The sequence below is a fragment of the Nothoprocta perdicaria genome, unplaced genomic scaffold, assembly GCF_003342845.1.
Source record: "Nothoprocta perdicaria isolate Ctin4 unplaced genomic scaffold, notPer1 scaffold_44, whole genome shotgun sequence".
Lineage (NCBI taxonomy): Eukaryota > Metazoa > Chordata > Aves > Tinamiformes > Tinamidae > Nothoprocta > Nothoprocta perdicaria.
The window spans coordinates 3,257,229-3,270,060 of record NW_020455688.1 but is presented as its reverse complement, the minus strand read 5'-3'; the positions used below and the strand labels follow the sequence as shown (position 1 = coordinate 3,270,060).

Genomic DNA, 12,832 nt, shown 5'->3' with positions numbered 1-12,832 from the left:
CTGCCTTCAGAAGGGATCTACTCTTCACTCCACTCTTCTCTAGGYACAAGTGAACAACATCTCACAGCGTTTCTGAAGGAAATTACTTGTCTCTCTCCAGTGCTGCTGAGGGCAAGTCCCCTGCTACCTTATATAATAACGGCCATTACAGAATTTATCAGGCATCTGATACCTTCTGCTAAACTGTAAACCCAACTAAACGAAATGCAAATTAAGAGTAAATGAGCAGTTATGGTTCCTCTGAGCCTAAGTTAACGCATATTGAACTGAACACGTCTGGCTGTATGAGCTTCTCTCGAACAGTCTGAATCTGAGCAGAGGATAAATAGTTGATGTGAGAGCAGCAGGCAATACAACAGCTGCCACCACAATGGAATTACACAAGCAGGAGAAAAATATAAATGATAAATATCTTCAGACTGCTACATGGGGCCAAGTGCGTTCCTTGCTGTCCACACAGATGATCCAGGCAGTGCAGGACTGTGTCAGGACTGGGAAGGGAAGGAATCCCCATCCCACGTGGGTGCCCTGCTGAGCCCTCCACCTGCTGCTCTGCTGTCAGGCTGGGGAGATGCTGGTTTCATCCAATGAAAGAAATGGGGTTTATCAAACCAACAGCACCGTTTATGTTGTGAGGTCATTTTTTGTCCATTGTATTTTTTAAGGTTAATATGGGAGGAAATGTATTTTCTGAAGCATAACAGCTTGTCAGGTAAGGACTAATGCAAAAGGTGCATTTGGAGATTCAGTTTAAAACAATAATGATAATTAAAAAATCTGGGCAGTTTGAATATATACTAGGGCAAAGAAAAAAAAAAGAAGTAGGTCCATTATCACTTGCATTTTATAATATAATTCTGTGAGACTCAAACTGCCACTAAAAAAAAAAGAAATGAAAAAACCCTAACCCTGAAAAGCTTCATTTTTAAACTAAATATAACTAAACTAAAATAGTAAAAAAGATGAATCAAAATTAATAAACATAATAAACAAAATATAAATAATAAAGTTATTAATTAAGCAACGAGTAATCTCAGTGTTTTGTCTTCAGACCTGGTGGAGATCCTTAGCACATGGATTTGCTGAGAAAAACAGCTCATCTTGACCCTAGTGACCTTGATGCTTCAGAAATAGTAATAGGGGCTACTGGGTTAATGATTCACTAACCCCAGGTCTTAGGGCAAGGCAAGGCACGGCGTGAGAAGCCCTTCAGAAYCATCATGTCACAGACCTGCATCCAAAGCAGTGACCTTTACTCATATGCTAATCAAAAGCAATCAATAGCACCTTTAAAATAATTTCCCCCATTAAACATGCCAAGAGCTGTGAAATCAGCCAGCATTAAGGATCGACTGTAAATACACTAAAGCACTTGGGAGTTCTTGATACGTGCATTGTATATGCACCTTTTTTTTCTTAAAAAAGAATAGTATTGGAAGTATAAAAGGTATCACAGATAATGCAATTAGTTCAGTTAAGGATAGAGGATGGTCGGATAGATTGATAGATTTACAAAGCTAAAGAAATTTAAAATAATAGCAGGGGTGATTGCTCCACCAGAAAATAAAGCTGTTAAAGTGTGTTAAAGAAGACTGGAGACATGACTAGTTTTGCTCCTTGATTTTAGTGACCATATGATGAGGTTTTGAATGAAATATTTAAGTAAGAAATTTTGGGGAACACAGAAAGTGGGAAGAAAGTCGTTACTGCTGAAAAAAGAACCCTGAATAATTGCATCCATGCCCTGAATTAGAAGGGATCCAATCCCAAAGGTTTTATCCCTATTAAATATTATAATATAAATTTGTAAATGTATTTTATTTATAGATCATTTTTATATAATATATACTTATTTTATCTTTATAGTAATATTTCTAATATAGATTTTGATCAATAAGCTTGGTCATATGATGGATGCTTGGACAAAATATTCTGGAACAATGAAAGGAGCAACAGCAGAAAGCAACGGAGCAGTAACTGAGCAACTTGAAAAAAACTAATGCAGAAGCAGTCTGAGAATGGAGGCATTCTCACTTCATGAGAAAGGTCCAAATGATTCTCACTGCAGAGCAGCGTGCAGATCATAGCATGGGTGACCTGACTTTTGAATAAAATCTACTGGGATTTTCCTGAGAGAACAAGCAGACTCCATGTGGTAAAATCACACAGTACTTGCTACATTAAACCCCACTAGTAAAGCCTCACACTGAAAACTGCATTTTTCTAATGAAGATTGATGAGCTTGTTGCCTGTTTTGCTTCTTTCTGGCTATAGCAGGGATTAAGTACTTGATCCATGCAGCAAGAATATGTGAAGAATTTCCGGTCTCAGGACCACTGGTTGTTGAGCCACCAAGGATCATCTTCACTCCTTAGTCAAGTCATTTGCCATCTCAGTGAACAATCCTCTGAAATAGCAGCACTTTCCGTGCCAGATCAGTGACATTCTCAGAATATTCCCCAGACCTCTGGAGACATGGTTTTATCACTCAGCTGACTGCAGGCAAAGTTTCTCTGCATCATACCCAGTTTCTCACAAGGGAAACACATCTTCTGAATGTGTTTTGGTGAGTCTACACTGCATTTTTTTTCAAGTATCCCATGGTCTTGCTACTTCAAATCATTAAAAAAGAAGCAAGAAGTCCTGGAAGAACAGGTTGACTTTCTGAATATCCTGGCAGGTGCCATAAGCACCTCTCTGAGCAAAGRAAAGGGAGGTTCTGGTGACTGCATTAAGCATTAACAAGAGAATGATAAGTTAACTTATTCCCCAAAAAGTCATGTGCATGGGCACTAATGGATTTCAACATAAACTCTCATTTCCTGGCTTCTAAAGAAGATTTTACAAACTTAAAAGATTTCCTTTTTTACATTAACTCTCTCTTAAGGTCACTAAAGTCCTTTATAAGATAATTAGATGATACTTATGCAAACGTAGTAATTCTGGCAAGGTTGATCATTCTTATAATGAATGAATAAGAGAGAAAAGCATCTTTGTAGAAACATGTTATTTGTCTCAGATGTAATGCACAGAACAGGTGATAATGAGCAGCTAAGCTATTTTATGCTTAGGAGTTCATGGAAATTATTTTTTTGCTTTACMTCAATATTACTTGGCATATTTTGAATTTCATTTCAAGCTCTCTTTTGAATTAAACTAAAGTCAATGTTACACACACGAAATGACCATAACTCAGCTAAAGTCAATTATGGAAATATGTTTTACCATTAGAATAAGAATGAATAAAAAACTGCAAGTTACTTATTTACCTGGAGAGATATTTTGATGTTGACTGAAAGTAATGACTAATGATTGATTAGACAGTGTTAGATTTTGGAACTCTACTTTCCCAAAAGTTTCTTATCATGATAGTAGGGAAGATCTTCTGGAAGAAGAAGTCTATGCTTACGTTCTTTAGAAAAAAGAAGGCAAAGAAAATTTCCGKATCTCTGGCTAGCCTGTGTTTGCAAGACTCCTTTCTTGCTCTTTTTTTAAAAAAGCAGCTAAAATGCCAAAAGTTAGAAGATTTATTCCATCTCATTTCTTTATTTCTTTTTTAATTAAAAAAAAACCCCAAAGCCCAGAAAAATATCCCTTCTGGTTTGATATAAAACTGGATTTTTTTTKTGTGTTTTTAGAAAGGCCAGAAAATTGGAGAAAAAACAAGAATTATTAACATGTTATAATAATGACAGAGGATCTCTGTGAGAGTAGCATGAAAGCAGAAGCAGTTCTGAGGTAGTCTTGCCTACAGACATCTCGTACTTATCTATCAGACTGTCAAATTCATCCTATTCTCAGGGGAGTGTTCAAGTATTTCCAGAAACAAAGACAACAAACAGGAATTTTTCTTATCGAGTTATTGCAACTTAAACACATTGTTTAACAGTCAAAACTGCTCTAGACATTACTAAGATACAAGGAGAGAGCTACAGAACAAGTGTTTCTAGGCAATGCGTTGTTGTTTAACGTTGTTTTTCACTCTTTTCCTGTTGCTGCCTACGGAGCTCAAGAAGCAGCTGCCCTTTAACCAGCTGGGTGTCATACCCCTCATGGCACCTTGGGCTTCCTTCTGGATGCAGATGCACCGTGGAGGAGGCAGAAATGGAAACAGCCCCTGCAGAGCAGAGCAGCCACATCCAGCACAGCCCAGGAGCACAGGCTGTGAGGAGGACACCCTGGGGACAGCACAAGTGGTGCCTCTTACAAAACTCAGCCTCAGCATCCTCCCATGAAGCCTTTCCTCTCCTTCCTATGGGATTTCAGGGGTGTCTTTCTTTGCTGGTTGAGCTCTGTCGTTCATTTCTCATTGCTGTGAGTCACTGTCCATCATAGCAGCCTATGGGAAAGACAGATCACGCTCTGCAGGATTTCAGGGATGTGGCTGAGGGGACAAGCTGGAGTGAGAAATAGAGAGTATTTTAGCTAATGAATCAGGCTGACATAAGCAGCTGAGCCCAGAGGCACCTGTGCAACATCCAGCAACCCCAAATTGTTGAATTAGATGTTCCGGCCTGAAAGAGCCCAAAGAGGCTGCTTTAAATATCTCAGGTCACAATCCTGTTGGACATTAAGGAATCTGCTAGACTTTGTCTTTCGCATCTCAGTGTTTGCTCATGGAGAGATATAGTCATGGATGATTAAGACAATCGAAATAATGGAATTTTAATGCACACTTTGGTAGACAGTAACCAGCACCATACCCTGGATCAAAAGCCAYGGGCTGCACGTGTGGCACAGCGAATGCAGCACTGCAGGCAACTGCTCTTATATGGCAAGGCTACTGCACATTAATTTTGCTGTATGTGCAGAATAGGCCTTACTCATTAGCTCTTCATCCTAATTAAGCCTTCATCCTCAGTGCTTCTCCTTCCCAACCTTTGTGCCCTTCAAAGGGCAAGGCTACCAGAGGGGTGGAACATTAAAGAAGTTACTTAGAATATCATCTAATGAAAAATTCACTCAGTTTGGCAATATGGTTTAAAAGGATCTGGAATGCATGATGAAATCAGGACCATTTTATGCTTCATTTCCCAGTTCTCATCTATCTGCAAATACAAAATTCCATTGACAATTTGGGCTAAGAGAAATCGAAAGATAYGAGCTTTAGCTCTGGCCAAAGCTAGGTCACAAATTTAATATAAAGGTAGTCCCAAAAGATTATAGCTTAAGTTATTCAGAAKTGGATAGAAAGTGCTAAACATTCTCTGAAAAAAAAAARRGGGGGAAAAAAAAAGTCCTCTTGGATGAATTTCTAAATAGGCTTATGATTAAACTGGACATTTGGGAATAAGTCGGAAACTGGCAAATATCTAGTTTAGATTTATGATTCCGAAGCCAAGTACTGCTGAGTTCAGCAGCAGTCTCCCCTGGCTCCCTCAGTTTTTTGTCGGTTGCAGAACTCATCTGCACTGTTCTTCAAGCACAGCCCCGGCACACAGGGAGGTGTGATACATTCTGAATGTCAGGCTGAACTTTGATTTACTTAGGCACGCACCCATCCTTCTCCTGTTTTATCATACCAGAGATATTACTGGTCCTACTGGTACAGATTAAAGGATTCTTGACATATAATCATGATAATCATGTCATATTTTGTATTTCTTGCTCATCCTAGTCTTTTTTCTTCAACTTTCCCCAGCAGGTACAAAGGCAGAGAAATTTTAGGAAAGCCTTTCACCCTTCTGGAAGCCTGCACCCTTCCTCYGTGCAGATGCTGTGGATATCAGCTGTTAATTTGTGGCAGGTCACCCTTACCTAGCCAGCTACATTGCTATTAGCATGATATAAAAGAACGCTTAATCAATGTGAATCACATTGATTGGTCAATGTGAAAAAAAAGCCACATCAGATTTTCTTGCAATTATTTTTCCATAAAATCAAAATTCCTTCTTCATCCCAGCCTCGCAACACCCTAAGTTAAGGATCCCTGGCTGCAGCCCAGGTAGACAGAAACACGAAGCTGCAAAAGAAGCCRGGAGAACTTCCATGGATGAGTGGCCTGTCCCAGCAAGCCAAATGAGCTGATCTGCTTTCACAGCTGCATGAAAATGCAAAATATCACCAGGCTGTTTGTCAGTAAAGGTGCCAAATATTTACAAATTTACACAGTCATACAACTTAGAAATCAGCACATTTGGATGCCTTTTTAGAAACAATAATTCAAAATAAAAAGACAGATACCCATCCTAACTATAATGCAATCAATTGCAGGGTGACAAATATTGGTGACATCAAATAGAAAATCAAATGAGTAACTTAGGGTAAAAACAAATTTAACTGACATATTTCAGAGCCTTCTGGGATTCTGATTTTAGATCTATTAAAAAAGCAAGCTGTTAGAGGTTTGCCATTCTAACTGATAGCTCTCGTTTCCAACTGAGATTTCCAGACTTTAATCACACCTCTGCTGAAATACTTTGGGAGAATTACTTTTTAAAAAATGAAAATGTAATTTGGAAATCTATTTTCTCCATTTCTAGGAGTCCATGGAGGAAGAAGACAAAATTCTGTGCACGGTTCTTGCTGAACTATTTATAACATAAAAGAATTTTTCCTTCATACTTTTTTATKTTGAGAAATGATCTAAGAAATTGTTTTCCTAATTTGCTTCTCAACCTAAACCACAACTGCACTGAAAATCTACAATAATTTATAGGAGATATTTTAATTGATACAGAACAGAAACAGATACAGAACAGAAACATACTGTTAGTCATATGAACTAAACAGCATTTAGTTTTGGCCTGCCTCAGCTCTTCTGTTTGCATAGATGTGTTAGAAGTGGTACTATCTGGCTGCAACTTGGAAGATACCAAGGGTTTAAAATGTTAAAATGGAAAAATCCACTTTTGCTAACTCAATTTAGCAATGAAACATTAAAGAAAGAGCAAGTCATCCCAGTGCTATCCAYTTGGCTATAAAAGAAGTACAGAACAATAACCCCGGGACTGTAACTCCCATCATCAGATTATTCATTGAAATTTTTCCTTTCCAAGTTTTGATTAAGCGTTCTTTTATATCATCAAGAGATGAACAAAYGTGCTGAAACGTTTTAAAGATTTCTTTTATCCCTCATGTAACGGGCTAGACAAGTAAGCTTAAAACTGAGGATCATTTTCCCATGCAGCAATGTCGTTTTACATTTCCACATGTGTAAGGGTGCACTAAACTTACCAAGGGAAAACTGAAGGACAGAGGCAGTAGTTGTGTTAAGGCCAGTGGTGGTCTGCAGGAGGAAAACCAAACAACAGAGATATTATGTTAGAACACCAGAACAATACATTTATCAGGGCTTTTTTCTTTTTTAAAATATGGAAGTTCTCTGAATACCTCAGTCTCCAGTGCATAACACTATAGTTTCCAGCTCTTTTAAGCTGAGTGGTCACGGATATTTCTGTTACGTCATTTTGATTATTGATATCTCTTCATATGTCATAGTTGAAAAATGCTTTCTTTCATTAAATTAACGTATAAAAATCAGCCTTTATTTCAAGCACTGGTGCTTGACCAGTACTTAGAAGATTAAGAAAAAAAACCTACTCCAGCTTCTTATCAATCTGTTTTTACAGAAAGTTTTGACTTCTCACACAGAACAAAACCCAAAAATAATCATAAATAATAGAAATAATATTAAAGTGACCTAAAACAACAAAACAAAAATATTAAAGATGAATAATAGAATCTAAGTCTTTTGCAGCAAAGCAGACAAAAACTTGAAAAGACTSCACAACATATGCAAAGAAATTTTGAATTATAGTCACACACTCTTGACATCTCTCAGGATCTAGAAACAGGACAGGACACCCTGAGCAGCTCCTGGATGCAGATGGCACCTTCCTTTGATGCCTTACCAACATTATTTCAAAATACTTTTCAATCCATTTTGGATGTTGGAGCTTATGATACTACTATGTTAACAAAGGAGGCAGAATCACTGCCTAATAACCCTGCCTGGCCTATTTATTTTGTCAAAGGGCTGAAATGCCTATGTACCTGTTCATGAAAGAAGTAAAAAGCAAAACAAATGGGAGACTCAAAGTGTAGCTCATTTATATTAGTAAAAGAAAACCCAGAAAATCCAAGTTTTCTGGAAACAYGGAGCACAACAAGCATCAGTCAGGGCCCTGGTTTCTTTGCCCCATCACAGGGAAGAAGGTGTCCAGGAAATGGCCTGTTTGGGCAGGAGTTTTTCCTGTGTTTCTTTGCTCTGCACATATGTATTACATGCAGAGGGAGACTTATAAATATTAATGACGTGAAGTCAGACTCAAAATGCACTAAAGAGAGTGAAATAACAAGACTACAGGTGTCTTAGGGGGGCACATGCAAATTCAGGAAATTTTTCACAGCTCTTAATGATCTGTGAACTACAACAGATTCAGCAGGACTGATTCCAAAGGCTTCYCAAACATGTCAAACAACAGCTTTAAAAAATATCTGAAAAAACGGCATTATCTGTACATAACGGTTACAGAAAATACCATTTTCTACCCTTGAGCATATTCCAAACAGACAATTTGAGTTCTTAAACAAAAATAGGGATGCTGCATAAGTTCTACATAACTCCTCTATGTCCATTCTGTCAGGATCCATTCAGTATTTCACATTTATCATGCCAAATAGTAAAGTGCTTTCTGGCTTGAGTTATGACAAGCTATTACATTAGCTTACATGCAATTAATTATGTTACACAAGTTTTAATTCAACAGAGAAACCCTTTAACAATGTTCAGTGGCTGATGCCACCAAGAAATTAACTGCATCAGATATCACAGAAGGGGTATTCACATAGAATTAAAAGAGACCATGCCGTGATTTATTCTTTAAACAACTTAGCGGGGAAAAAGACCATTTTAAGTAAGAATTTTCTGTACAATTCTGCAAAGAATTACTAAGCTCAGATATTGCATGTAGGGAAACCTGCTTTTTCTAGGTTGCTTAGGAGTTTAAGTAGCTATTTTCTTCTGCTTGCAACATCTCTGAAGCTATAAATCTTTCCAGGGTTTTGCCAGTAGTAAATTCTCACCAATAAACATAGCAACTGGCAACTGAGRTAACAGACAGCTACTGGGAGTCTGAGAGGAGAGAAGGGTCAAGGAAGCAAACCAGTAGCTGTCTCTGGTGTTGATTTACAGCATTTTGCAAATTCAGTTCTTCTTGACTCCATATTTTAAAGCAGAAATGGAGCCATGAACAGAAACAGAATTTTCAAAAGGCATTTCAGGCAGGTACAGAAGGGGACTGAACAGAAAAGATGCCCGTATAAAATGCTTAAAGTCTAGAGAAGTGAAATAGATTTTAAAATTTGTGACAGGAAGAGATTTACTCTGCAATAGTTGGAGCAYTACTAGGAATCAGAAAAAGCTGGATCTAGGAAAAGAGGAATTTAAACCTATGTCTCTACTCAAAAATAAAGATAGGCCAGATCTCTGGCGTGAATACGGTGTTTGTCCATAATGTTAATTCACAAGCATGCTCCTTCTTGAGGATTTGATTTTCCTACAGTACTGCCATAATATTTATAAACACTTTCATTACAGGGCTGCTAGCTGTTCATAAGCATGATGATTTGTAAGCTGATTATTTAATCACACCACTTTGGCATCATAATAAATCTTTCCAAGTTCCTGATGCTATGGTGGTGCTATATTACTGCATGGTAACATGACAAATACAGTCCAACCCTAGATTTTGAAGCCAATTTGCGATTACTGAGGATAGCCTAAATTACATATCAGCAGGGAGAAGACAGCTAATTTGTGACATTTTGAAACCTTCATATCTGGGACTTTGGATTTGCTACTTATTGCAAATAAGGAGTTTGCCTATGCTTAATAGCACAAGYAAAAAAGGAGAAAAAAAATAGGGAAAATATCCAAATTGTGTGATTTCAATTTTGCACTGGATATAAAACAATATAGCTTTTCTCAAGGCAGTTAATGAAGCATAATACAGTCAAATAGGATGCAAAATAGCAGGGAGGCCATTTAGCATCACTAGCAGGATTTCCCTGACGGCATTGGCTATAAGTGAAAAAATTTAATTTTAAATTTTAAAAATTTAAAAATTTGAATTTTTAAAAATTCAATTTAAGTGAAAAAATTATAAGTGAAAAAATAGTGAAAGTTTCTATACATAAAACCTGTAAATTCATTTGAAATGTGTTTAGAAATTGCAGTCGTCGCACCACGCATATCTATACTGTGTTTATGCAATTTTGGTCTCAACCGAGGATGTAAAAYTAATTCTGATAAAAGAACTTGCAATGCCCAAAATGAAGAGTATATGCCTGGCYAAAAACAAACCTCTGCTTTATGGCCCTTGCCCATGTATGCTCTTTAAATAGCTCTAAAAATGCAATSAACCACTCCTCCCATTCAAAAGATTTGAGAACTTGTGAATTAATTATGAATTTTACAGACTTTGCACTGGGCTGTTTTTTTTGGTCCTTTCCCAAACCCTCACACATTTTCTTTATATCCTTACAGTTATCTGCCTTGGGTCAGCTGTGGGATGTGGACACTGCTTATGGATCTTTCAGCTCATTTTCCACACCCAGATGATCCCACATTAATGCAAATTATACTATGTTGTTTCTTAACATAATTTTATGACCGAACTACACCCAAATGAAATTAATACTGTCACCTACATCATGATTTAATTTGTTACATGCACTTTTCTGAGACTGGCAGGTGCTTGCTCCAGGCTGCATTTAAGCCTGCAAGATGCATTATTCACAAGTGATGTTTTACAACCAAATTAACATTTGTCAACAGCAACAACAAAAAAAAGCAGGACATAGCTAATTTAATAAGTGAAGAAAGATGAATCTTTTCTTTATTTTTTTCATTGCCAGAAAGAAAAAAGAGAGTGATGCCAACTGGAAAACACGCTAATACTCCCTCACTTTTCCTATCTTTAACAGACATTTTACAAAACTCACACACAGTCTGCATCAAGAGTTTTTCCCTATCTTAGACATAAATGGCATGGAAAATACTGTGATAATTTTAGGTTAGTGTCTATAGCTGAAAAACTTGGGCATGGTGCTCTATGGTGTTATTGCTTTGCTTAAGAGCCACTCTGCTCAACACAGAGCGAGCTGTGGTCATCGTAGGTGATGTGGCCAGCATGCAAACCTGCAGCCCCAGGTCCCTGCAGACGAGCCAATATTCACTTACCAGCTCTCTCGGACCATACGGCTCGCAGAAGGTGACGGCCCTGCCATGCATGATCACACCACACTGCTCTCCCACCGCGCAGCTGCTGCACTCGGACCTGCGGGAAGAGCGGAGCGCTTTCAGAACGGGAAACAGAAACCGCACGTTGGAGACTGGATTGAGCTTGTGAAACATAAAATAAGACTGCTAAATTTTGATGAATTGGCCTTTTTTGTGATCTCATGGAAAGGCCAAGCAACAGCAGGTATGATGGCTAGAGCTGCCTCCTGAGGAAGGACGTGGGAATAATGACTTGCTCGGGGCACACTGTTCCCACTGTGGTCCCTGCTACCAGCTGCAAAACATCATGCAAGGGAAGCCAGATTGGACTCTGGCATGTTCATTTTTCACTTGAAACTACAGTTCTTCGGAAAGCCATACTACACATTTAGTTTAACATATATAAAACTAATATTGCAGAGTTAACTTTTCGGAAGAGTTCAAGAGAAGTGGGTAAGGTCAGTCTGCGAGTATAAATCGGAGATGTGATTTCATGATGATGGTTAAGACCACAGGTAAAACAGGTAATTCAGAAGCATTGCAAGTTTCAAAACTCCTCAAGACCCTGAGGCCCRAGCACTTTGCATCATGGTCTGCCCTCAGCCATGCCATGGCCTCTAGCAGCATTCCCATATCCTCCAAAACCTTGGCTCCACCATCTTCCCTTGGCAATGGCTGAAATCTCATCTGAGCAAGTGAAGGGAGCAAATGGCTCAGACTGGGACACAAAACTGAACAGCTCCACATCATCTAGAGGTGGTGGCTTCTGGAAAGCACTGGGCCCGCGGACAGGGCCTTGCGAGGTGGCGCCAGCGCAAACTCCYTTCCTCCCTGGCAGCAGGAGTGCTTGTGCCATTCCTGGGCAACTTCCCTCTCAAAATGGAGGTGACAGAGGGGAAGAAGAGCACTCAGAAGTCACACATGCATCTAACAACACAGTGCTTCCTGGGGACAATTTCAGGCATGGCCTTCAGAGCGCTACTGCTCCTTCCACATCGCGGGGGGAAAGGTGCGAGGGAGATCCAAGGAGTGCTGCTGGGCTAATTAATCATTAATTGAATTGAACAGGAAGGACTTCACAGGCAGCCAAGAGAGCCCTTGCTGAGGAGCAGCAGGTCAGCTTCCCATCCCTACGGAAGAGCTGCAGAAACTGTGGAGCCACCTCAGCCTGGACAGTAGCCATGGCCTGAGCCACCCAAATCCCAGGCCGCTCTGGCAACCAATGCACAGGGAGACRTTTGTTCCTCAAACAACCCACCCCAGACCTCTTCATTTCTGCCTCACCTTTGATAACTGCTGTTTTTAGCCTCTCAGGTGCAATGGACCCACTCTTCTGTCTTTTCATGCCACCAAAACACACTCTGCCAGCCCAGATGCAGTTCAGTAGCCTACAAAGTGTTTTTTTACTTTTCTTTCTGCTGTTAATTTTCTGATGACATATCTTACAAGAAATCCCAAGAAGATAATGACTTGTTGTCAACATATATGATAGACACAGATCATAAGAACTGTCTTAAAGAAATTCCTGTACAAATGTCCCTTTTTCCTCCACCTCTTTTCCTAATTTATATCACTTGTCTTTTCATTAAAATCATTAATACAATAAAA

At 38.9% G+C, this 12,832-nt stretch overlaps 1 protein-coding gene across 1 annotated transcript in view; it reads right to left on the bottom strand.

Annotated features, from left to right (window-relative positions):
• The window catches only part of RELN (reelin), a 221,583-nt gene that overhangs the window by 129,373 nt on the left and 79,378 nt on the right, over positions 1-12,832 (bottom strand). The window contains exons 7-8 of the mRNA XM_026046370.1: positions 11,186-11,282; positions 7,177-7,228 (exon numbers count right to left, since the gene is read on the bottom strand). Of these exons, the coding sequence (XP_025902155.1) occupies positions 7,177-7,228; positions 11,186-11,282 (149 nt within the window). The remainder of the gene's footprint in view (positions 1-7,176; positions 7,229-11,185; positions 11,283-12,832) is intronic.